The sequence below is a fragment of the Peromyscus californicus genome, unplaced genomic scaffold (assembly GCF_007827085.1).
Source record: "Peromyscus californicus insignis strain IS unplaced genomic scaffold, ASM782708v3 Scaffold_8__1_contigs__length_139910024, whole genome shotgun sequence".
NCBI lineage: Eukaryota > Metazoa > Chordata > Mammalia > Rodentia > Cricetidae > Peromyscus > Peromyscus californicus.
The window spans coordinates 99,821,569-99,848,396 of record NW_026294606.1 but is presented as its reverse complement, the minus strand read 5'-3'; the positions used below and the strand labels follow the sequence as shown (position 1 = coordinate 99,848,396).

Here is a 26,828-nt window from a genome sequence, read left to right as displayed (position 1 = left end):
TGCTTTTATACACAGAAATATACCTTGCTCTGGCAGCTAAACTTTGTAATTTAAGATTTACCCATGTAAAATGATAATGATTTTAAAAACATAAAAGGATCATAGGAAACAGCTGAGGTTTGCAAATATATGACAGGAAAGAGTCTGGTTGCAGTGGTGGACCTTAGCGGTTTTCCAGTGTCAGGTGATGATCACTGAAAGCATGTATGTGCTGCCAAAGGTAGGGTCAAAGAAATCATCCAAGCCTCTAAGTAAAAGAACCAAAAAGATTATAAATGAGTCCCAGATATTGAACTTTGGGATTGTTTGTACTCTGGAGCTTGGTTTTACTTTACACAGATTATGATGATGCCATGTTTTCTCCCCCTTAAAGTAAAAAAAAAAAGGTACTTTATTGTTATTACAAAAGACATTTGAGAGATCTTAATCTTTTAAGAACAGTTTTTATGGTTAAAAACCAAAGACTTAAAAATGTTTCTCCTTACCCAAGGTACATTCAGGCTTAAGAATGTTGTCTAGCCTCCTTGTATTTGCTAAGTTTGTTAAACTTAAGTTATTTGAATAAGCTGATACATATATTGATATTTTGTTTTGGCTTCTTTACCGAACCTGCATTTGATGCTAGAAGAGCTTCAACTTAAAAGCATTGTTTTTAATAGTCAGTCATAAGTAATCAAGTTCCTTTTTAATTATAGTCAGGGTAAATAAGTACTGATATAATATTACAGAAATAAGTTTACTCATTTAGTCAGTTCCTTGCATATGTTTTCAGGGTTGAGCTTGAAACAAGTAATTAGAAACAACGTTCGTCTATTCAGACACCTGGACGGCCCTCATACTTCAGAGATCTGCAGAATATGGCATTTAAATGTTGATCTAAAAGTTTATTATATCAGACAGGCTTCCAGATCCTAGTAGTGACCCAAGGTCTCCAAAGATTATGTACGAGGTACCACAACGTCTCTGCCTGGATTATGACAACGCTGACCACAGGGCAAGATGCCCCAATGCAACACCTGCCGCCAGGACCCAGCCCAGACTGTGGACAAGCAGTAGGACACTAAAATTGATTACACCCTTTTGCCTGGTCAAGGTCAGTCTTCCATATCCCTATTCCACAGGAAAAATACTCTGCCTTATGGGCCTGATGGTGGAAGAAGATTGATGCTGTTCTGACTGGTGCCTCCAATGCTATGGAGACCTGGGTAGGGATTGGTCCCTGTAATTTATGGGATTGGAAGCTTCTTGGTCTACACTCAGATATAGTTTATCCTTCTCAGATCTCTGACAGTATTGATGGCTAGGCTAGCTCTAACTTTGTCAGCATGGCAGCATCAGACAACCAGATCCTTCTGCAAGGCCATAGCTAGCTTGTTAGCTCACTTTTTTAAAAAAATGTTCTAAGATATAAAAGTTTAAATAAGTCATAAAGGTTCAGATATGAGTGTAAAATGAGATATGTTTCAGATTACTCTCCTGTTCTATGGTTCAGAGCTTAACATTTAAAAGTCCTGATGAGCTGGTAGAGCAATTACTACTTACTGTTCAGTCACAAGCTCAACATTTTGGATCTGTCTTAGATGTCATCTAAATATGTCTAAATGTAAACCTAAAAGTGCTTCTCACCAGGCCAAAAATCTCTGTCCAACTTATACCTGGCTTTCTGGACAGAAGAAAAATGCCCAAATCTGTAGTTCTTGTTGGGACTCAAAGGTATGAGTCCACTTCTGCTGTTTTACCTGCTTTGTCTACAATGGTTTATCCTTTCTTGGAGTCTTCTCCGATTTGTACACATCTGACCTGTGATCACACAGGGGTTCATATGAAGGTTCTGGCCCTTTTACACACTTATCATACATTGCAGATAAAAGGAAGTAAAGATTCCAATTCATTCTACTATCCTACAAGTCACAAAGGAAGAAATATGGAAAAAACGTTAATATTCTAGGATGGAAGGTGTTTTGGTAAATTTTTGGTGGTTATTTGAAAAGGCTACAGAATACTGTGGTTTGCTGGTAGGAAAAATACTTTGTGAGTAAGTTATGATACCTGATGACCAAGATCAAGATAGTGAGTGACATCTTTTTCTAATGTCCCCTAGAGTCTAGTAGGCTAACAATTCCAGGAATCATTGTCATTCTACAATTTAGTGATGGGTGTGTGGAAAATATATGATTAAAATACAAACTGAGCTGGGAGGTAGTAGCACATGCCTTTAATCCCAGCACTTGGGAGGCAGAGGCAGGTGGATCTCTGAGTTCGAGGCCAGCCTGGTCTACAGAGCTAGTTTCAGGACAGCAAGGGATACATAAAGAAACCCTGTCTTGAAAAAAAAACCAAACCTCCCTCCCTCCAAACAAACAAACAAAAAGAATACAAACTGAGATAGATGCAGTGATGAACACCTTTAAACCCAGGCCTTGGGAGGCAGAGGCAGGAGGACCTCTTTGAGTTCAAAACTAGACTGGTAAACATAGCAAGTTCTAGAACAGCCAGGACTACATAGAGAGATCCTGCCTCAAAGTAAGCAAAAACAAAACCAAAACAATATAAACTGACGTTATAATTGTACATATATTCTGGCCCCTAGAAGTAAAAAAAAAAAAACCTTCAGAGAGAATTTGCCTGAAGAGTAGATTGTGCAGTAGTCTTCCCTGGTGTGAGAAAGCATGGACTGAACTCCATTAGTCATAACCCAAGAGAACTTAATAGTTGGCGATCATGGTAAATTTGGAGAAGCATACACTAAGATAATAGTTATTCACATGCTTTACAGCTCAGTACTTGCTTATGACTGTTAGCAGATCATTAAATTAATCCAAGCAGAGATGAAAAAATTAATGGTCAATTACATATATTGAAGTTTGCTGTGTCAAGGAAGAAAACTTTTAAACTGAAAAGAAATCCATACAAATTGCTTTAAAGCATTCAGTTTAAGGATGGATAATATAGAAAACTAAGGAAGACTCTCTCCCTTTGGAGAAATGCCTTTAGTTTTTGTGGTTAAAAAAAAAAAGGCTAAAAAAAAAATCTATACAATAAAAATGAAGTGTTTCTTTCCTAAGCTAGTCTTAATGTAGTCAAAACCACATAGTTCACTACTTGTGGCTACTTTGGAAAGTAATTTTTCTGGGTACAAAGGGTGATGTGGGTGGTACTTATTTATCTTTGAAGCTGAGTCACTAGTTCTTTCAACAAGCTAACTTTCAGAAAGCCTGGGGAGTGAACTATGTCCTTAAAATTTTTTTTCTTTTCCTGAACACTTTGCAACAGGTGCAGGCTGAGCAGAGATAGATTTTTGCCCCTATTCTCCTTCCACAACCTTTCTAGATGAAAATAAGGATGAAAAGCAAATGCAGCAGAGCTGTCTCCTGATTCATCCTGGACTGCAGCAGCATATTCATTGGCGTGGAGGGCACCCAGGGCAACTGCCATCAAGGAGGACTCCAGAGGAACTATCTTCAACAACGCAGTCCACGGTAGGCTCCAGAAGCCTTCCTCCTAGCTGATTTACTATTTGAGAAGAGGCTACAGTTGTCACCCCACCATAAGATGCATAATAGAACTGCAATACTATCTACTGTGGGTCAGGGTTAAAAGAAGCTAAGGTGAAATTTTATTCCATATCCAAAACTTATATAAGCTTGTGTTTCATTTCAGACTATCAAATTTTGTTATAGACTGAAATTCTGATTTTTACATGATTAGCTATAAAATAAAATTCAAGTAATATTTAGTTTTTAATAAAAATACCAAAAACAGAGTATAGAATGAATTGTGGTTTTCTTTCTTTTTTCAAAAATAACTTACTTATTTTTGTTTTGTGTGCATTGGTGTTTTGCCTGCATGTATGTCTGTGTGAAGGTGTCAGATACAGGAGTTACAGACAGTTGTGAGCTGTCATGTGGGCGCATGGAATTGAACTTGGGTCCATGGGAAGAGCAGCCAGTGCTCTTAACTGCTGAGCCATCTCTCTAGTCCTGAACCGTGGTTTTCTAAAGTGACACTTAGGTTATAAAACTAAAGTGTCTTTCATGCTTCCTAAAGGGAAAGTCATTGTAGAGAGCACCACTGCTGTATTTGGTATTTTAAAGTGCATAAGGCTTCATTATCCAATTAAAAAGCAACAAACATGGGCAAAGGTAATGAGACAAAGGCATTAAATGGTATTCTGTTGACTTTATATTGTGATCTTCAGTTATTGGATTGCTTATGAACACTGGATCAAGAGTCACTTTATTTTCTCCCAACCGCCTTTACATCCTTTCCTGTGAAGTTTGGAGCTGGTGAAAGAAAAGACCTTTCTATTCATAGTTGCCCTGGTTAATGAATAAAGACAGTGTGATTCTGAAAATGATTCAGGCTTGTGACACAACTGTGAAAGAAGAAACTGCCAGAAATTTTCCATTCATGTCAGCTCTCAATTTCAACTCAATCAAACTTGTTGAGACAGGCAAGTTCTCTTCTGCTAACAGCCTTCCTTGATTTTGCAGAAACTGATTTGCCTTTATTCTGCATTTAGGAATCCAATTTGGCAAGTTGGGCATTGTCTTTGCCCAACTCCAGAGCTGTTTTTTATTGATTATGAATTCAAGCTTTGTTGTGTAGCAACTTCTACATCCTTATTAAAACCTGCCCATAGGAACAATATTTTTGTCTATCGTTAGTATCTGATGTTCACTGTGATGTCAGAAGTAATCTAGAGAAACTGCCTGTTAGGTAAAAGTTCCTTGGCTGATAAAATGTGACAGTTGTTCTGGCTAGTTTTTGTATCAACTTGACACAAGCTAGAGTCATTTGAGAGAAGGATCCTCAACTGAGAAAATGTCTCTATAACATCAAGCTGTATGCAAACCTGTAGGGCATTTTCTTAATTAGTGATTGATGTGGGAGGGCCCAGGCCATTGTGGGTGGTGCCATCTCTGGGGAGGTGGTCCTGGGATCTATAAAAAAGTAGGCTGAGCAAGCCACAGGGGGCAAGTCAGCCAGCAGCACCTGTCTATGGCCTCTGCATCAGCTCCTACTCCAGAATCCTGCCTGAGTTCCTGCCGTGGCTTCGTTCAACGATGAACTATGACGTGAAAGAGTGAGTATTTAAAATAAACCCTTTGCTCTCCAGTTGGTTTTGGTTATGGTGTTTCATCACAACAATAGTAATCTTAACAAGGTGGCAGTAGAAATATTTTCCCTTACCGCCTGCTGGCAGTTCATTCCAAGGTTCCCCTTTTCACCCCGAACTACTTTCATCAGACAGTGGAGGGTTCGCCCTTTCCGATGCAATCCAGAGCAGTGGTGTTCAATCTCCCCTCGGCAGCTCAGGATGATCTCAGGGCTCAGAGAGAAATCTTCCATCAGCATGCGTCGGTAATCTAACATCTCCCCTTGGCACTCACTGCTCACTTGTCGACCTGTTAGGGTAAGTCATACAGTTACGAAAAGTGAGCTTGAGGACCTGTAATCTTTACACATTAAAGCACACTTTTCTGTCTGGAAAAGAAAAAGTCATAACCTTTCTGGATGGAATTAATATCTACATTGAAATGCTTAGATCTTGGCAAAAGCTTCAGCAGCATAAAGTAAACAGTCTCCAGAGACCCAGGTTTATCCTGCAGGGTTGTACATTACAGAGCTTATGAACTAATAAGCAAATGTTTTGCCAAAGGAAGCCCTTTTTTTTCCTTTCTTTTTTTGATGTGGAGGGTTGAACTCATGGCTTCATTCACGTTACATAGCACTTAGCCACTGAGCTACATATCCACAGTCCCAGATGTCTTATCAATAAGAAAACTATTAGGGGCAGTAAAGAAACCCAGAGAACAATCCCTAATGCTCTGAACAGCTGAAGTTTGTGAAAAAACTATCCTTCAAATATTCACAACAGCTCCCCCATGTCTTTGAGCTATAAACGTGATCCAACTAAAAAAAGCAACAACACCTGCCCCCAACAACCCCCCACATAAGTCACCCAGCCAGTTAGTTTAGTAATGGAGCCATAATTTGAAGTCAAATCACTCTGACCTAAAACTCATGTAACATGTTATCTCACTCTTCAAAAGAATGCTTCAGTAGCCGTTCTACAAATTAAAAGGTCTGAAAGAAACACAGAAGGGAACTACTACTTGCAGGTACAGAAAGCTTAGGATGGGAACTGGGGAAGGAATGAGAGGGCAAAGGAAATGAAGAGTCACCTCTATGCACAGCTGACTCCAGGCACATCAGAAGGTAGGAAAGCCTGGCTTCCCGGGACCGAGGAAGGTTCTCTACATTGCATCGGTATTTCTTCAAGTCACTCTTACAGGATTTGGCCAATGAATAACTGACTTTATAATCCTGGGCAATGAGCTTCTGGCGTGTAGTTAGTGCTTCTCTACACTGAGGAAAGAGTGTAAAGTGAATGAGATCACTTAATGTGGCTCAGCTATCTAACAAGCAGAAACACAGAACCATGCATGTCAACAACTGCACATTTTAACCAAAATGCCTATCTGTAAGTTTGTTTAAAATCTGGCTCTAGGGCCTGGAGATATGATCCAGCAGTTAAGAGCACTTTTATCTCTTTTAGAGGACCCACATTCCATTCCCAGCACCTACATGGTAGCTGACAGCATTCCCTAACTCCAGTACCAGGGATTCTGAAGCCCTCTTCTGACTTCTGCCAGCATGCACATGGTGCATAAACATAAACACAGGTCAAACATTCATACACAAAAATAATAGATAGTATGAAAAGAATTAGGAGTAAATCAATGGGACACTCTGGAATCTGATGGTGAACTGTTAGTTAATTGTTGCTAGAAGGGCAGCACATAGATGTTTGGTGGGTCCTAATACACTAAACTTTCCTCTTCAACCATACTCCTGGTATAAGTTGCACAAGAGCAGAAGTGTCAGCTGATATTATATTTGGGTGTTCTGTTTAATAGAACTTTCTATTTATTCTGAAGACAGTAAATACTTGGGCTGTATAAGAAAGCAAAAGACAGAAATGCAAAATTAGTTTTCAAAGTGTTAAAAAGATTCTTGTAGGGCTGAAGAGATGGCTCAGAGGTTAAGAGCACTGGCTGCTGCGTTGAGAGCACTGGCACATGGTGGCTCACAACCATCTATAATGAGATCTGGTGCCCTCTTCTGGCAGCAGGCATACATGCATGTAGAACACTGCATACTCAATAAATAAATAAATAAATAAATAAATAAATAAATAAATAAATAAATCTTAAAAAAAAAAGATTCTTGTGTCCATTTAGTGACAGGACTAATGGTAAGAAGAACATTTAAGGAGATAATACTGAAAAATTAAACAACTGGCTACCTGTGAAGGACATTAGTGTGGTTAGCCTAGACTACCTGAGAATGCAGAGCTGGCATTAATGTAGTTCTGATTTAAAAATTTCTCCAATTTTACTCTCAAATGACTTCTCACTTTATAAGCATCACAATTCGAGCTTCATTTTCTTAGTTTAAGACAAATATATTTTGTTGTTTTTTTAATTAATTTATTTACTTTGTATGTGCGTGTGTGTAGGGGGTGGATGGGTGCACTACAACACGTATGTGGAGGTCAGAGGACAACTTGCAAAGGCTGAGTTTCTCCTTCAATCACGTGGGTTCTCAGATGAACTCAGGCCATCTGGCTTGGTGGCAAGTGCCTTTATCCTCTGAGCAATCTTGCCAGTCCTCAATTGCTTTTTAAGATGGAGTATCACTATGTACCCAGACTGGTCTCAAACTTCAAATCCTTCTGCCTTAGCCTTCTAAGTGAAAGTTATCACAGGCATGTACCACCACATCAGGTGCCCAAATATACTTTATGTACTTAAACAAAAGTGTCTCAACTCTGGAAGGTATATGCTTTATCAGTCATTCATACCTTGGTAAAGTCATTTCTGTGGATCCATAGATTTGAATTATTTTGGAAAAATATTAATGTGTACTAATTATATACAGATGCTCTTCTAGTCATTATCCCTTAAACAATATAATGTAGCAACTATCATTGTAGCAACACCTCATCCACAGTGGGTGAGATATGTATGTACATATATTATACACACAAACATATTTTGGATTCTCAAGACAGGGTCCATCTGTGTAGCCCTGGCTGTCCTGGAACTCACTCTGTAGACCAGGCTGGCTTCAAACTTGGAGATCCATCTGCCTCTGCCTCCCAAGTGCTGGGATTGAAGGTGTGCACCACTACCATTCGGCATGTGAGGTATTTTAAGCAATCTAGACACTTAAAGTTCACAGCAGACTGTGCATAGGTTTTGATGTACCACTATGCCATTTTTGATATTTGGTATCTGAGTGTGTGGGTGGTGTTTTGAAATCAACCCTTTGGAAAGACTACAAGACAACTGTGTAAGAGAGGGTTATGAAAGCCAGGAGTGGTGGCACATGCTAATCTCAGTACTTGGGAGGTAAAAGAAAGAAATCAGGACTTCAATGTTACCCTTGGCTCCATACTGAGTTTGAGGACAGTCTGGGGTATGAGACTATGTTCCAGAAACAATCACCCACACCTAAACCAAAAATGAAACAATAAAGAGTTTGTTTGTTGAAGCTTTATGAACAATAGTTCCCTTCAAAGTGGTACCTTTTCACTCATGGATTCTTCAAATTTATGGTTAAAAAGACATTTATACACTCTTCCTTCACCAGCTTGTGTCTGTAAGATAAAACATACACATCATTACTATTAGCTAAGTAGTTATGCTATGATATACCCAGTCTTACACAGAACCTTGAAGACACGTTAATAGAAAACTCAAGTGAATCTCTTACAATTTGATACCTGAGTCAGTAAAACTTTATAATCGGTGACTCTGATAGTTAACACTAAAAATTCAAAATGGCAGGAAGAAAGGGAGGGCATACAGGTCACTCAGTCCTTTTTTGAGTCAGAAAAGAGATCAGTGAAATATGTACAAAGCTTAGGGGTCTAGCATGTATATGGGACTGCATTCAATCCTCAGTGCGCGTGAGCACACACACAGCAGCAGCAGCAGCAAAGGAAAGAAAAAAAAAAGGAAGGAAAGCAGGAAGGAAATGTAGATGGACAGGGACTGAAAGGTATCTCACGAATCAGCAAGCTCTATCCAAGGATAAGGCTTTAAAGTTAGATAACTTTTTGTTTGTTTTTAGACATTATTTCTCTGTGCAGCTCTAGCTGTCCTGAAACTCTATAGACCAGGCTGGCCTTGAACTCATAAGATCCACCTGTCCCTGGCCACCATCTATTTTAATGACCTTAATCAAAACCACATAAAAATGTAATGTATCAGAGGTTTAGCTATCAGACATGAATAGGACTTCCTGGTGAACAAAGATTCTTATAGATAAAATAGATTTTCCTTTTGATTTTTTGAGATAGGGTCTCTCTACATGGCTGTCCTGGAAGCCATTCTATAAACCAAGTTGGCCTCAACTCAGAGAGAAGATGCACCTGCCTCTGCCTCCTGAGTGCTGGGAATAAAGGCACTCACCACCAACTCACTGCAGATAAAATAGGTTTTCAAGAACAGTAGCCCGTGCCTTTAATCCTAGCACTTGGAAGGCAGAGATGGAAGGTAGAGGCAGATGGATCTCTGTGAGTTTGATACCAGCCTCGGCTAACATAGTGACTTCCAGAATAGCCAGGGCTATGTAGAGAGACCCTGTCTTTAAAAAACAAAAAAACCAAACCAAACCAACAAAACAAAAGAAAAAAAAAAAAAACCCTCAAATTAAAACGTGAAAGTAGAAAAAATGTGTTCAAACTGTCAGAAACAAACTTATTAGATGTTATTTCTTCAAAACTGAGCATCCAATACTATTTTTTGTACCTTGGGACCAATTCTATCTTCTACTTCAGTGGCTTTTCTATTTGTGCCTGTTTGTGATGGTGTAGTTCATTCTGGAATACAGTACTACAGATATTTAAAAAAAGAAAGGAAAAACAGCTTCATAGTGACTCACATTTTCACAAAAGCGTTCCCGATCATCTCGGCAAGCAAAATACAAATGCCGGTCTAAATGAAAGTCATCCGAGGACAGCTCAGCCACCCGGAGAATGGCTTTCTTGCAGAGTTCAGAGACTTGAATCTTGGGCTCTTTTTCTTCTGCTTCTTTCACCAGGCCCTTTTCCAAACATGACACCACCTCACCTTGTGAATGTGCATCCTAAAATAGCAAGGATATTTGAAAACTTTTACAATATAGGGATCAAATAAACATTTGTTCTATAAAAAAAAAAGGTGTGTGTGTGTGTGTGTGTGTGTGTGTGTAGAGAGACTGGAGAGATGGCTCAGCAGTTAAGAAGCACATTCTGGTCCAGCAGACGATCTGGGTTCATTTCCTATCACTTATGTTGACGACTCACAACTGCTCAGAACTCCAGCTCCAGGAGATCCAAAGCCTCCTGGCCGTGTCTCTTACACACACACACACACACACACACACACACACACACACACACACACACAATGTTACAAATGGAAAATAGGATTCTTGGGAATTATTCTTTAGATTTTTAAAAAAGTTTTATTTATTTATATGTGTGCATTGTATTTGCACATGTGTATGGGTTCCTGTGGAGGCCAAAAGAAGGCATCAGATCCCCTGGAGCTGGAATTACAGGTGCTTGAGAACTGCCTAACACAGGTGTTGGGAATTGAATTCTGGTCTTCTGCAAGGACAGCAAGAGCTCTTAACCAAAGTTATCTCTCCAGCCCTGAAGTCCTAAGAATTTTGTTCCTCTGCAAGAGCAGGGAATGCTTTTAAATTCCAATAAAATTTTATTAATTATATAATATTTTCTTATATAACCATATATTAGAAAAAAGTCTATCTGAAAATATTCACTGTCTTGATAAGCATTTAGAAGTCTGGTGGATATTTTTTTTCTTCCCTTCATTCCCTGTCCTTCAACCAACAACAATAACACTAATTTCAGACAGTAAAGAAGAGCTGCACTTTTCCTTGGTATCAACCATTCTCCAGTTTGAAGTTTCTGATGGTTCCTGTGACTACTTCAGTGGACTGAAGGAAAGACTGAACTATTTGAAGTAACTGATTAACAGCAGGAAATACTGAAATGAGACCATTAACAACGTGCAGGAGGAGTGGCCCTGCAGCACAGGTCCACACTGAGCAGTCTCATCAGCCACACGCCATTTTCCTTCAAGATGTGAGTCATTTACACTCTCACTTCTGGAAACCTGCCCTTTCATTCTGGCATTTACTTAGAAAATTCAAAAGGTTTTGATAATATATCTTCTTTGTTCTAAAATTTATTTTGAGAAAAAAATCACTAAAGTTGAAATCATGATATTATTTTACATACTTATACAGAGGAATGGTGAGGACAGATTAGCCCTGAATCCTTTCTTCTCTGATCCTTAGATCAGTTTCAGTGGCAGCAAGTTTGAAGTTTGGCCCTAGAGGATTAAACATGCCCGTGGCCCTACAGGAAATTACATAGGAAGGAACATGCTTTTTCTATGAGGTAGGCTGAGCCCGTATCACTGTCCCTTAAGCATAAGAAAACTTGGCATGTGAAGATGGATCTGGTATGAACAGAAATTTCATTTAACTGGTAGCTATATCAAAAGATAAAAATGAATTGGGTGTGTTAGTTCACACCTATCATCCTAGCATTTGGGGAACTAGTCTAGGCTACATACATACATACATACATATTTGTTTGTCTCCAAACAAACAAGCCAAAATAACAACAAAAAGATAAAAATGATACAAGTGTACTACACCTGGAAGGCTCAAGGAAGCATTCTTTGTTATTTTATTAGAACCGAATAAACAATTTGTGTTGGCTTTCAGTTCTAGCCACTGCAGACTTAGAAACATGCAGCTGAAAGCAGGTTTTTGGTATTGTTTTTTTTTTTTCTTTTTCGAGACAGGGTTTCTCTGTGTAGTTTTGGTGCCTGTCCTAGATCTTGCTCTGTAGACCAGGCTGGCCTCGAACTCAGAGAGATCCACCTGCCTCTGCCTCCCAGTGCTGGGATTAAAGGCATGTGCCACCTGCTTTGTTTGTTTGTTTCTTGAGACAGTAACAGTAACAACAGCCTTGGCTGTCCTGGAACTTGCTCTGTAGATCAGGCTAACCTTGAACTCACAGAGATCCCCTTGTCTCTTCCTCCCCCAAGTAGACCACCACTGACCAGCATGAAAGCAGGTTTCATACTGGTAATTCAGACAGGTGAGGAAACTAACCAGCTCTTGCTCAGACAGGCAATAGGCAAAATTATCATAAAGGGGAACGATATTGTATGATCACTGAACACAGTGTAAAAATGTATCAAGATTCCTGAAAAGTATGTCAGGAGCACTAGTGTGGAGATTTTATAATGAATGAGGTTTTGAGTCAGATATAATCCCCATCTGATAATTTCAGCTTCCTAAAATTATCAGGGTGTCTCAAATATATTTGTGCCATTTCTAGTCTGTTAAGACAAATGCATTCTTTCTTAAACAAGCCTTTCCTTAGTTATCTGAAAGCTTCATGTCAAGATTACAGAGTTTTTTGGTTTTTGTTTTTGTTTTTGTTTTTGTTTTTTTTTTTGAGCTGAGGATCGAACCCAGGGCTAGGCAAGTGCTCTACCACTGAGCTAAATTCCCAACCCGATTACAGAGCTTTTAAGGCTGACTTAGTGTTAACAGGAATTTTATCACTGGTCAACTTCGAGACACTGACAGAGGGAACAGGACCTGTGCTGATGTGAAGAAACACCAGGGTTTGCTGACAGGCAGACAATGCTCAATATTAAATCCTTCATTTCAGCTACAGGGTCCTAACACAAAAGGTCCACTTGCAAATCGTAAGCAAAGAGGACAAAGAAACAATGTGTTTTCTTCTCCATCTTAGGTCCTAATCAAATCCATGAGAAACAGCAATAAGAACTGATGCCATGTCTTTAAGTATCTCTCCCACTGCATTCCTTATTTTTCATAAATTTCTTTCATTTTTGCTGAACAAACAAGTCCAGAACCAAATGTCCATTGTGACAACCTGTTTACAGACAAATACAGCGGTTCTCAACCTATCAGATATTTACGTTATGATTAACAGTAGCAAAATTACAGTTATGAAGTAGCAACGAAAATAACTTTATGGTTGGAGGTCATCACAACATGAGGAACTGTATTAAAGGGTCACAGCATTAGGAAGGTTGAGAACCATTGGACTAATAATTTCAAACGTAAGATCGGTTGTACTAAGGAAGAAGAAACTAGATGATAGTTATTTCTCTTCTGTCTTTATTATAATCAGTTTAATCAGTTCATTAAGAAAAATCAGTTCATTTTTCTTCTTCTGACTAGTGAGAAGTAGCTTCACCTGTCTTAATTTTTCTACTTCTGAAAACAATACAGTGAATACAGTGATGATCAATCTTTTTTGGGGGTGGGGTGGGTGGAGGGGCTTAAGACAGAGTTTCTCTGTGTAGTCCTGGCTGTCCTGGAACTCACTCTGTAGACCAGGCTGGCCTCAAACTCACAGAGATCCATCTGCCTCTGGCTCCCGAGTACTGGGATTGAAGGCGTGCGCCACCACTGCAGGTTATGTGATGGTGAATTCTAACTGGTAACTTGACTTTGTGCTTTAGAGTCACTTAGAGAAAAACCTCTGGGTGTGTCTGTGAATATTTCCAGAGTTGTTTAATTCAAAGTAGTCAAAGAAGACTACTTTGAAAAAGGTGCAGAGGTCCTGAACTGAAAACAAAGGAGAAAGTGGAGGAAGGATATTGTCTTTGTTTCCGAACAGTGGGTGGCATATGACCAATCAGCTCAGGATCTCACTGTATTGGATCTGCTCAGGAAGCCCAAATAAATCCATCCTTCTTTCCTTAAGTTGCTTCTGTTAGGTATTTTGTTACAGCAACATGAAAAGTAGCTAATATAAATGCTGAAATATTGTGTTGCAAACCTACAAAATGTCCTAAGTCAATCAGTCTTGGATCATAGGAAGTCTATACAAGTTTGTTTTAATTTGAACTTTCAGATCACCTCAAGTCCTACTTTTCTCCCATGTGAGTCACACAATAGTTTTCGTTTACCAAGTTCATAGGTTCATTGGAGAAGTAAATGTAGTAGATACCTTTTCACCAAGACGAATACTGCCACATTTCAAAATGTTGATGTCATTTTTGCAGTCATCCATGAAGCCACAAATCAAACGGTAGTCACTGAAAATGATAGCTGTCATTTTGGTAATGTATTGGTGACACTGATACTCAGTTATGTTGCCTCGGTGATCCACCAAGCAGGAAACCATGTAACCTTTACCAACTGGTTCTTCAGCACATTCTTTAATCTGTTTTAAAAAAAAAAAGTAGCTACTTTACACATATAAAAATCAAGAAACCACATTCAAACCATCACTGTATTCACTGGTATTTTGTTATTGTTTTTGCTGGAGATAATATCTCACTATGCAGCCCTGACTAGCCTGGGACTCTGTGTAGCAGGCTAGCCTTCAACTCAGAGATCCACCTGCTTCTGTCTCCTGAGTTCAGACATTAAAAGCTCTTTACATAGGAGACAAAAAAGAGGATGTGCTGGGCGGTGGTGGCACACACCTTTAGTCCCAGCACTCAGGAGGCAGAGCCAGGCAGACTCTGTGAGTTCGAGGCCAGCCTGGTCTACAGAGCGAGATCCAGAATAGGCACCAAAACTACACAGAGAAACACTGTCTCAAAAAACAAAACAAAACAAAACAAAAGAATATGTTTAGAAATACATTGGTTTTAAGGAAAGACAGTGTTATTTCATGATGTGGTAAAGACATAGAATTTGGCTCTTACCCATGGTTCCTCATAACTTCCTTGCCCAAGTAAGGCTATAGAAACTAGGATTTCTCTTTCCTGATTCAGGTCATAAAAGCCCTAATACTTCCCATCTTTCAACACTGGAAGATGGCTATTACGTTCTCTGAACTCCTGAACTATCCTTCCCGGGGCAGTAGGTCATGAGAACTCTTTTATTCTACGGGGTCATGTCAGTATCATAGAATGCTGCAGAGGCCAAGAAGAATGCTGACAGGCCTGGCTGATTTCCCCGCCCACTTTAATATTGGATATACACTGAAGTCTCCATAAAAACCGGAAGAACAAGGTTTAAGAGTTTCTAGATAGCTAGACATGCAGATTCCTAGAGGGTGGGGCACCAGGAAAGGGGCATGGAGCTTGAGGCTTTTCTCCTAAACCTTGACTTAATGTATCTCTCCATCTACCAGTGGTTCGCAACCTGTGGGTCTGACTCCTTGGGGTGGGTGTTGAAGGATTCTTTCACAGGGTCACCTAAGAACGATTAGAAAACACAAATATTTACATTATAATTCACAACAGTAGTAAAATTGCAGTTGTGAAGTAGCAATGAAAATAATTTTATGGTTGGAGGTCACTACAACATGAGGAACTGTATTAAAGGGTCGCAGCCTTAGGAAGATTTAGAACCAATGATTTATATCCTTTCAAATGTCATTTACATTTGAAAGCCAGTAAATGTGTTTTCCTCAATTCGCCACTCAAAGTGGCGAAAAAGGATTGCGGAAATCCTTTTTCCCCCACTTTAGACAGAGTTTCTCTACAGAGCCCAGGCTATCCTGGAACTCACTATGTACACCATGCTGGGTACTCAGAGATCCACTTGCCTCTGTGCTAAATTAAAGGTGTGCACCACCATGCCCGGCTGGACCTCAATTTTTTTTTTAAAAAGATTTATTTATTTATTTTAACAGCATTCTCCCTGCATGTATGCCTGTATGTCAAAAGAGGGCACCAGATCTCATTATAGAGGGTTATGAGCCATCATGTGGTTGCTTGGAATTGAACTCAGGACCTCTGGAAGAGCAGTCAGTGCTCTTAATTTCTGAGCCATCTCTCCAGCTCCTGGACCTCAATTTTCAACAGGTCAGAATAACTGGTTAAACCATCTAGGACCATGTAATGTGGTAAATGCAAATAGTAACAGCTCTTAGGAACTCTGGAGGAATGATTTGGGGTTATAAGTGAGCCTTGACTGTATAGTCAAACTTTGCCTCTGAAAGGGAGGGAGGGACATAAGGAAAGGGGGGAGGAGAGAAAAGAAGTCCAACCTCCCTTACCCCCCCCCCCCCCCAATCTAGGACTTCTGACTGGTATCTAAAGGGTGACAGTAGGGTCCTGAAGAGTGAGCACTCAACTGTGGGGTCTGGCATTGTCTCAGATGGGCAGTGTTAAAACTGAATTAAATTAGAAGAAACCAGTCTAGGCAAGCTGATGACCTAAGTGCCTAACTGGTGCAGGGAGAAACCCTAGACATCTGATCAGAAGTCTTCTGTGTTGGTTGTGGTGTGAAATAACCAGAGAGAAAACATGATTTATTTCTAGACACACGTCTCTACCCAGAGCTAAAGTTCAATTCCTACTGCTACCAAAACAAACAAATAACAACAAAAAACACCACCCAAAAGGAACTCTACCCAGATTATAGTGTCTTCTAGGAAATAACTCAATGTCTTGAAAGAAAATACATTCACATTCAAGTGCTTACAAAGAACTCTTTTCTAAATGGAGTAAAAAGAGTTGTTAACATCTACACCCTTAGCTAATAGAGGGGTCATTTTAACCAGGCAAGAATGGAGTGAACATGAATCTAAACAGTAGGTCTGGAAAACATGCAGATCTGAAGGTCAATCTACACAGCAAACTATTGTCACTGGATAAACCTAATGGCCAAAGGAGAGGAGAGAAGACATAATGTAGAGTGATCTCAATTAATTATGGATTTAGACATACATTTCTGAACTTAACAGAAACCAAGCTCAAGAACTATGGTCTTTCTGGGAGGTGGTGGTACATGCCTTTAATCATAGCATTCAGGAGGCAGAGGCAGGCAGATCTCTTGAGTTCAAGGCCAGCCTGGAATGCAGAGTGAGTTCTGGGATAGCCAGGGCTACACAGGAAATCCTGTATGTATAATTCAGCTATCATTTGGCTTAAAAGGGCTTATTGGGAAATGTTATCATTTATACTATTTTCTACAGAGAAAATATTTTACTGTTTAAAATAAAAAAATAAATTAAAAAAAAATCCAATGCCGGCACCTACCAAAACACACACACACACACACACACACACACCCCCAAACCAACAACAACAAACCAAAAACCAAAAACCTGTGGTCTGAAAAGGCAATTGTTTGGTGTGACAATAAATTTAGGGAGGGAACATACAATCCAGTGGGCAGAGTAAATTGATATGGTTAATGCTTCTGCAAAGTCATCCCAAACCACAAATGCTAAAGAAGCAAACTGAAGTCAAGGAGAAGAAATTCAGCCACTGAAAAGTGAAACCGGGGGCTGGAGAGATGGCTCAGCAGTTAAGAGCACATACTGCTCTTTCAGAGGACCCATATAAGGCAGCTCACAACTAACTATAACTCCAACTCTGGGCAACACCTCTGGCCTCTGTGGGAACCTGCACTCACATACATATACCCAAACAATATATATAATTTAGCAATGATGATGATGATAATTATAATAATAATAATAAATCTCAAGGAGCTGGGCAGTGGTGGCATATACCTTTAATTCCAGCGCTTAGGAGACAGAGGCAGATGGATCTGTATGAGTTTGAGGCTAGCCTGGTCTACATAGAGAGTTCCAGGACAGCCAAGGCTACACAGAGAAACCCTGTCATGAAAATACCAATCAATCAATAAATAAAATAATAAATCTTAAGGGGCTGGAGAGATGACTCCATGATTAAGAACACTGTTGCAGAGGACATGGGTTCAATTTTTACCACCCAAATGGTGATTCACAACACCTGAGTTCCAGGGGATTCAACACTTTCTTCTTCTTTCCACTGGTAATGGGCATGGGCGCGCACGCGCACCGCGCGCGCACACACACGCGCACGCGCGCGCACACACACACACACACACACACAAAGGCAACAAAACAAAACAAACCCCATGCACATAAAATAAATCTTTATACAAAAGGTATTTGCCAGACATGGTGGCACTCACCTTTAGTCTCAGCACTCAGGAGGCAGAGGCAGGCAATCTCTGAGTTCAAGGCCAGCGTGGTCTACAAATGAGTACCAGGACAGTAAGGACTACAGAGAAACCCTGTCTTGAAAAACCAAACCAAACCAAACCAAACCAAGCTAACAAAACAAAAAGGTATTTTTTTAATCTGCGGAAGACAGCAGACAGCATGGACCTCTCCACCCTTTCCCCGAGCCTCTGAATAAAGTGTTTTGACTCTAAAAAAAAAAAAAAGAAAGAAAGAAAGAAAAGGCTGTAGTCAGAAGTTTTCCTGTGTCCTGCCTGGTCCACAGCCGCTCAGACCCAAGTAAACACACAGAGGCTTAGATTAATTATAACTGCTTGGCCATTAACTCAGGCTTACTACTGACTAGCTCTTACACCTAAACTCAGTCCATTTCTGTTAATCTGTATGTTGCCATGTGTCCCATGGCTTTACCTGTGTGCCATTACATGCTGCTCCCTGGATGGTGGGCTGGTGTCTCCTCACTCAGCCTTTCTCTCCCCAGAATTCTCCTTGTCTGCTTATCTTACCTATACTTCCTGCCTGGCTACTGGCCAATCAGTGTTTTATTAAACCAGTGTACAAAAGCATTATCCCACAGCAAAAGGCCTTTACTGGGTGGGTCAGGTGTGATGGTGCATGCCTTTGATTCTAGCAGAATTCAAGGCCAGCCTGGTTTTCACAGGCAACTCCAGGCGAGTCAGGGGTGTACAAGGTGAGACCCTGCTACTAATACAATGAAAGAAAACCAGCCAAATTCAAGGAGGGAAATTATCTCGGTGAACATGTATATGCATCCAACTAGATTTCTATATGGCAATCAAGCAGTTTATACTTAATACTGACCCATAATGGGGCAAAACAAATGTGTATGCATGTGTTTGCATCTATGTACAGATACCTTATTGCATCCAAAAAAGAAAAAACAACTTACTAAAAACTAATAGCTCTATCTATAATACAGTTGGAACACACACATTTATTGGCCAAGCCTGAGTGCATTTCTTTGTTTGAATTCTTTCTATTACTAAGCAAATACTTCTCCTCATATTTTAAGATTGGAGACTCAGTCTTATAGTTATCTAAGAGATTCTGAAATGTAGAATATTAAAGCTAGAAACTGAAAAACAAATTTTCAATGATTTCTACTCTGTTTTTAAGCATCAAGGTACAAATGAAGAGCCATGGTTTTAAACCAATAGCATATCAGATCTAGTATGAGAAGGTAAGATGAAAGAAAGGTGTATCAGCCTTCCAAAATGGCAACCCAAGGACCATAAACCAAGGGCTTATCTGGAGAAAACAGTGCCTTCCTCAAGCACTCTGGACAAAGTAGTTCTCATGTGTTAGTTTGATGACAACTTACTATGCTTCAAGACCCTAAGTAGATAACTGTAGATTGGAAAAACTCCCCCCCCCCCTTTTTTTTTCTGAGTCTCATACTTCATTAGTTAGAAATCTCTTTCTGAAATCTTTTTTGTTGTTGTTGGTTTTTGTTTTTTTGAGACAGGGTTTCTCTGTGAAATAGTCCTGGCTGTCCTGGAACTCACTCTGTAGACCAGTCTGGCCTCGAACTCACAGAGATCCACCTGTCTCTGTCTCCCAAGTGCTATGATGAAAAGCATGTGACACTACCACCCGGCATCTTTCTGAATTCTAATAGAAATTGAAAAGAAATTTCCCATAGCCAGCTGTGGTGGTGTACACCTTGAATCCCAGCAGCGGAGGCAGGTGGATCTCAGAGAGAGGCACATGGATTTCAGAGTTCTACATACTGGGTTCCAAGCTATATTGTGAGATCCCATCTCAAAACAAACAGTGAGATATAGTTTTATTAATTGTTTTTGTCTTTATACTCAATTTATAATTATATAAACATTGATTATTATTAGCCTTTTAAACACTAATGCCTATTCTCTGATACATGTGTTCAACAAACCCAAACTGCATAGCCAAGTCATTTAGGAAGGTCTATAGGCTTCTGGAGAAATCTATTCTGATAACCTCAGCAGCTGTACTGTTTATCTGAGAATCACTAAGAAAGAACCTGATTTCCTCGTACTGTTTCAGTGGGGAGTCACAGAAAGAAGTCTAGTTAAACATCCTTCTTGTACCACAACAAGGCAGATGAGAACGCCAAGAAAAGTAAAGCAATTGAGTCATCCCCTCAATAAGAGGTTGGTCAACAGATTCTACTTTGTCTTATAAATCACAATATCCACAAAATTATTTCACACTCTACCTCTGATATAGTTGACTTGCAAACCTCTCTGGCCACAGATTCAAATTTGGATCAGTAGTGAGGTTCAGCTTGTAATTCCACAACAACTGGGTTCAAGAGAAGAAGAAAACAAAATAAGACAAAAATGCTCTGGTTAGAACACCATGAAATTTGTCATCAGTGATTATTATAAACGACAAAAACTAATTATACAGTCATATAAAGCATATTTTACAATTTCCAGTAATACACAAAAGTCAATCACATTCACAGATAAAGCACAAAATATATACAAACATAATTAAAGCAGCACCCACCATTCAGATATTCTTTTTGCTTTCCTCCTAAATGACATGTTTTTAAAACTATGAATTAAAATTACGTGGTACATGGGCTAGAGAAACAGCTCAGTGGTTAAGACTATGTACTGCTCATGCAGAAGACTAGAGTTCAGTTTCCAGAACCCATGTTCTGAGGCCTCCAACTCCAGCTCCAGGGATCTGACACCGCTTTTCTGACCTCCATGGACACTGCACCCATATGCACAAACCCACACACAGACATAATAAAAGTAAAACTAAAAAAATTCTAAACTACGTGGTATCAAGAAAAAAACTAGCTGGGTGGTGGTGGCATACACCTTTAGTTCCCAGCACTCGGGAGGCAGAGGCAGGCGGATCTCTATGAGTTCGGGGCCAGCCTGGTCTATAGAGTGAATTCCAGCAAAGTGAGGGCTACATAGAGAACCCTGTTTCGAAAAACCAAAAATAACAACAAAACACCAAACCATAACTAAACAAAAAATAAAGAAAAAAACAAAAAACTTAAATACTAAAGTCCCTGATGAAGTTTTAGAGAAACTATCTGCTTCTAAAAAGTCTGTCCCAAATGCTCCAGATGTGGTGGAGTTTGTCTGAGGATTCTCAGGACAGTGCTTTCCACAGATCAACCTTAAGGAGAAGTGCTCAGACTCTAGTTTCCAGGAATATCTGTCTTTATTCCTTGAAAACACTGACTGACCCTTCGTTATATGGTTTACTTTAGAGTTGTTTGGCTTTGCTTTTTAATTGATTTCAATGTGTGTGGGAGTTTGACCTGCTGAGTTAACTACCACCCCGGCATACCTGTCTCCTTTCAAGGTGCTACTTACTACAGAGTAGATATCCTCCTTTTTATTTTTTGTTTTTATGAGATAGGGTTTCTCTGTGCAGCCTGGCTATTCTGAAACTCACTACGTAAACCAGGCTGGGCCTCTACCTCATAGAGATCCACCTGCCTCTGTTTCCTAGGATCAAAGGCATATGCTACCACATTTGGCTCACAATAGGTATCTTAATGAAGAAGCTGTCAACTGATAAGCAGACATTAATTCTTTTTTTAAAAAGATTTATTTATTTATTATGCATACATGTTCTGCCTGCATGTATGTCTGCAGGCCAGAAGAGGCGCCAGATCTCACTACAGATGGTTGTGAGATGGTTGCTGGGAATTGAACGGCAGGACCTCCAGAAGAGCAGTTGGTGCTCTTAACCTCTGAGCCATCTCTCCAGCTTCATTAATTCTTTTTATATGGTAATTGTAATAAGAAAGACCAAGAGTATACAATTATTATTGGTCACACCTTAAGGTTTCTACAGCAAAATAGTTATGTATAAAGTTCCGTAAACAAGGCTTATCATCCTTTTTTTTTTTTTTTTTGGTTTTTCAAGCCAGGGTTTCTCTGTGTAGCTTTGTGCCTTTCCTGGGACTCACTTGGTAGCCCAGGCTGGCCTCGAACTCACAGAGATCCGCCTGGCTCTGCCTCCCGAGTGCTGGGATTAAAGGCATGCGCCACCACCGCCCGGCACTTATCATCCTTTTAAAACTAATAGATTCAGAGAAAATATAAAGCTTCCAGAAAAAGATGAAAAGGCATCCCAAAATCTGTCATCATATTTATAAAGCACATATGGTAAGTTAATGAAAATTCATACTTAACATGATTGCAGTCTGAAGAAATTTCATTGTCAGGCTAGAGAAAAAAAAAAAAAGAAAGAAGTTGTTTTTCAAAAAATGAAACAAACACTAAAAACCCAACCCCTTAAGTTTTTAAATATCACAAAAATAAAGTTAAAACCAGAATCTGAATATTTAATAAAACATGTCTCTTCAGCACAAGGAGTACACTGGAGCTGACACTCCTTCCAAATTCCTAAGAAGAAAAGTACCAGAAAGGTGCATGAGAAACAATCCCTTCTCTATCAATAGTTACAAGGTGGAAATGGGAAAGCGTACTAACACAGTAATGCAACAGCAACATAAGAACTCTTTTTTATATGACCTTTTCTAAGTTTGAATGCTAATAAGGAGTGGTTGGAGAGATGGCTTAGTAGTTAACAGTACTGGCTGCTCCTCTCAGGGACCTGGGTTCAATTTCCAGCACCCACATGGTGGCCCACAACCACCTGTGACTGCAGTTCCAGGGGATCCGAGGCCCTTTTCTGGATTCCATGAGTACTGCACACACGTGGTGCACAGACACACATGCAGGCAATCACACAATTCATATAAAAGTAAAAACAAATTAAAAAAGAAAACTAGAGGATCAATATGAGCTGGGTGCAATATGAAAAGGCAAGGCAGGTGATCAATGTGAATTCCAGGCTAGCCTGGTCAACACACAAAGAAACCGGTCTCAAACATAACATCACAGAGAGGATCAATATGGGGGTTGTTTCATTAATAAAAACAGACATTTAAAAACCAGGATTACTGAGCTGGGTATGATGGCCTCACTCCTGTATTTCTAGCACTCGGGAGGCTAAGATAAGAAGATGGCTAAAATTGTGAGGCCAGGCTGAGCTACAAAGTTAGACTCTACTTCAAACCCTCTCCTCCAAAACCAAAGCAATCAACAAAAACACCCTAGGCTTATCAGAATACAGAGGAGGTCAACGAAGATTTAAAAACTAGTGTAGGACATTTGAAAACAGGGCAGGAGGACTGTCAGTTTGAGGTCACTCTTATATAGCAAGACCCTGTCTCAAAAAATAAAAGTAGCTGAATACAGCAACTTGGGCTTATACTTATAACCCCTGTACTTGGGAGGCTGAGACAGGAGGACTGATGTTAGTTTGAAGCTAACCTGAGATAGATTGTGAGTTTAAGGTCAGACTGGGTTTAGTCTGAGAGACCTGGTCTCACATAAACAACAAACAAACAAATACATTTGAAAAGAAACTCAGGATTCTGGGGAGAGCCCTAATTCCCAGCATCTATGCTGGGTGTCCTAGCTCCTGCTCCAGATGATCTGATGTCCTCTTTCAACCTCCACAAGCACCTGCATTCATGCTCCCACCATATATATATATATAGTTTTAATAAAATTAAAATTCTAAAAAAATGCCGCGCAGTGGTGGCGCACGCCTTTAATCCCAGCCACTCGGGAGGCAGAGCCAGGCGGATCTCTGTGAGTTCGAGGCCAGCCTGGACTACTAAGTGAGTTCCAGGAAAGGCGCAAAGCTACACAGAGAAACCCTGTCTCGAAAAACCAAAAAAAAAAAAAAAAAAAAAAAAAATTCTAAAAAATCCAAAAACATACAAAAATTAAATAAAATAAAAATAAGTAAATAGCCGGGCGGTGGTGGCGCACGCCTTTAATCCCAGCACTTGGGAGGCAGAGCCAGGTTGATCTCTGTGAGTTCGAGGACAGCCTGGGCTACCAAGTGAGTTCCAGGGAGGCGCAAAGCTACACAGAGAAACCCTGTCTCGAAAAACCAAAAAAAAAAAAAAAAAAAAGGTAAATAAATAAAGAATGAACAAAAATATGGGATTGTGCCAGGAAGAATGTTGCTCTTCCCTGGACTGCCCAGTCAGGTGCTCTGAAATGACTTGCAATCCACCAGGCTCGGTAATAGCGGCCTAGCCTGACGTTGTTGTTAGGAGCTCAAGCCCGGGACAATGGCACCTATGCCTTCCTTGTGTCATCATTCCACTTTGTCTCGGCCATTTTTCAAAAGGAAGGAAAAACCCTTCTGATTTCTTCCTTTGTTAGTTACCTATGGCCTAGAAAACTACAGAAGAACGCAATAATAAAAAAAGGGAGTGAGGGTGCTCGGCGGCGGCGCACACCTTTAATCTCAGCACTCAGGAGGCAGAGGCAGGTGGACCTCTGTGAGTTCGAGGCCAGTATGGTTTTTTTTAGTTTTAGGGTTTTCTGTTTGTTTGTTTGTTGGGTGGTTGGTTGTTGTTGTTTGTTGTTTAACTGAAGGAGAACAAGCAATGGTGAGGTTAGAAGCCCGGAGTCACAAAAGTGACAGGGCTGCAATTTGCACACACATATTTTAGGTCTGATGTCCAGGGGCTTAGCTTAATTCACTATGTGTGCTTGGGGTGGGGGATGTAAAACTCTGTGACAGTCCTGAGAGAGCGAGAACTCATTAACAGCTGAGCCACTAATGGAAGATCAGTTTATCTGCTGTCAATGTCTCCAGAGGCCACATTTCTAATTAGAGTGGAGTAAATTTGCTGTTAAACAGTACAGTGCCGTGGGGATGTCTTTCTGTACGCTCTGAATATGTGTTGCTCTGATTGGTGATAAATAAAGCTGTTTGGTCAATGACGAGCAGAATAAGGTTAGGTGGTACAATGAACAGAAGAGAGAGAAGAAGAAAGGAAGGTGGGAGAGACGCGGCCCCACCACAGAAGGAGCAATACGAAGTCAGCAGACTGGTAATGCTACGGTCACATGGCAAACATACAGATTTACCGAAATGGGTTAATTTAAGATGAAAGAGCTAGCTAGCAAGAAGCTGAAGGGATTGGCCATACAGTCTGTAATTGATATAAGCTTCTGTGTAATTATTTTATAAGTGACTACGGGACCGTAGGTGAGAGATTCGTCCCCACCACAGGGCCAGCTGGAACACAGAGAAATTTCCATCTACAGTACAGTTGAAAATGATGCAAAAGTAAATAACAAAATGGAGCAGTTTTATCCAAAAGTGTAGTAATGGCTAGTTATTGCTGTGAGGAATTGGAAATCACATAGGGGAAAGTTCTTTGGAAAATGAAGTAACTTTTACATAAATGTATAAACAATAAACATTACTTTAAAAGAAAAAAGAATTAATTGTCATTTTTAGGGGAAGCTAGATGATGGGTACACCAGATTTCAAATGGGTACACTATTTTCAAATTTCTTTTAAAAAAGTTTTATGGCTGGGCAGTGGTGGCACATGCCTTTAATCCCAGCACTCAGGTGGCAGAGTCAGGTGGATCTCTGTGAGTTCGAGCCAGCCTGGGCTACAGAGAGATCCAGGACAGGAACCAAAACTACACGAGAAACCCTGTCTCGAGAAAAAAAAAGGGGGGGGGTCGCTGAAGGTGAGCCAGGCCACCAGCAGAAGGTGCTGCGGCTACATAAGCACGTGCTGTGCCACCTCGAGTCGTGGTGTGTTCACAGGACAAATTCCGGTACTTCGCTTGTTTGTTGAGAGCCTGGTTTGAAGAACACAAGATGAGAAGGATTGATGAAGGCCACACAGCTGCTGAGGGATGCAGAAGAATAATTCTGGCAAAATCAGCATCCTCAGCCATGTATCTTCCCAGACTCGCCTGGGGGTACCTCCTATGAGAGATATGAATGCTACAAGGTTCCAGAATGGTGCTTAGATTACTGGCATCCTTCTGAGAAGGCAGTGTATCCTGATTACTTTTCCAAGAAAGAGCAGTGGAAGAAACTGAGAATGGAAAGCTGGGATCGGGAGGTTAAGCAGCTGCAGGAGAGACACCACCTAGTGGTACTTTGACTGAAGCTTTGCTTCCTGCCAGAAAGGAAGGTGACTTGCTCCCACTGTGGTGGCATATTGTGACCAGACCTCGGGAACTGCCTACGTAGACACAGGACCTCAATGTTCATGCTTGCAAGTGAAAGAAGTTACAGAACATGTTCAACACTTGCCCTAATAAAAATAACTAAACACGAAGGAAAAAACAAACAAAAAAACCAATTTTATTTATTTGATGTGTTTATCTGTTTGTATGTGTACCATATGCATTCCTATGCCCACGGAGGCCACAAGAACTGCAGTTACTGGTGGTTGTGTACTGCCAGATGTGGATGCTGGAAACTGAATTCTGGTGTTCTACAGCCCCTATTTTTTCAAATTTCTTCTATGTCTATATTGGAAAAACAGAATGTTGGGCTGGCAAGATGGCTCAGCAGGATGAAATCTCTAGTGCCTGGGAGAAATGTCAGTTTCCCCCACCTTTTAAAACTTTTACGAAAAGTTTTTAATCTTCCCAACCTGGTAAAACTTGTTTACAGAAAGCACTCTGACCCTCATCTTTCTTTTAAAACCAGTCAATTGAGCTGCTTTTAATTCCAGCACTTGGGAGACAAGGCAGGAAGATCGCTGTGAGTTTTGAGGCCAGCCTGGTCTACATAGCTTGTCCCAGGACAGCCAGGGCTTCACACAGAGAAACTCTGTCTAGGCAGAGAGAGAGAGAGAGAGAGAGAGAGAGAGAGAGAGAGAGAGAGAGAGAGAGAGGCAGGCACTGTGAGGTTGGATCTCAACCAGTAGGGAAGAC

The 26,828-nt window shown here is 40.3% G+C and overlaps 1 protein-coding gene and 1 pseudogene across 1 annotated transcript in view; one reads left to right on the top strand and one right to left on the bottom strand.

The window, feature by feature from the left end:
* Glg1 (golgi glycoprotein 1) overlaps positions 1-26,828 on the bottom strand; it is a 115,162-nt gene that overhangs the window by 36,253 nt on the left and 52,081 nt on the right. Inside the window, 8 exon segments of the mRNA XM_052727265.1 lie at positions 5,194-5,408; positions 6,189-6,372; positions 8,597-8,668; positions 9,958-10,161; positions 14,093-14,308; positions 20,280-20,326; positions 20,329-20,365; positions 22,237-22,269. Of these exon segments, the coding sequence (XP_052583225.1) occupies positions 5,194-5,408; positions 6,189-6,372; positions 8,597-8,668; positions 9,958-10,161; positions 14,093-14,308; positions 20,280-20,326; positions 20,329-20,365; positions 22,237-22,269 (1,008 nt within the window).
* LOC128103666 (NADH dehydrogenase [ubiquinone] 1 beta subcomplex subunit 9-like) lies at positions 25,010-26,313 on the top strand (annotated as a pseudogene).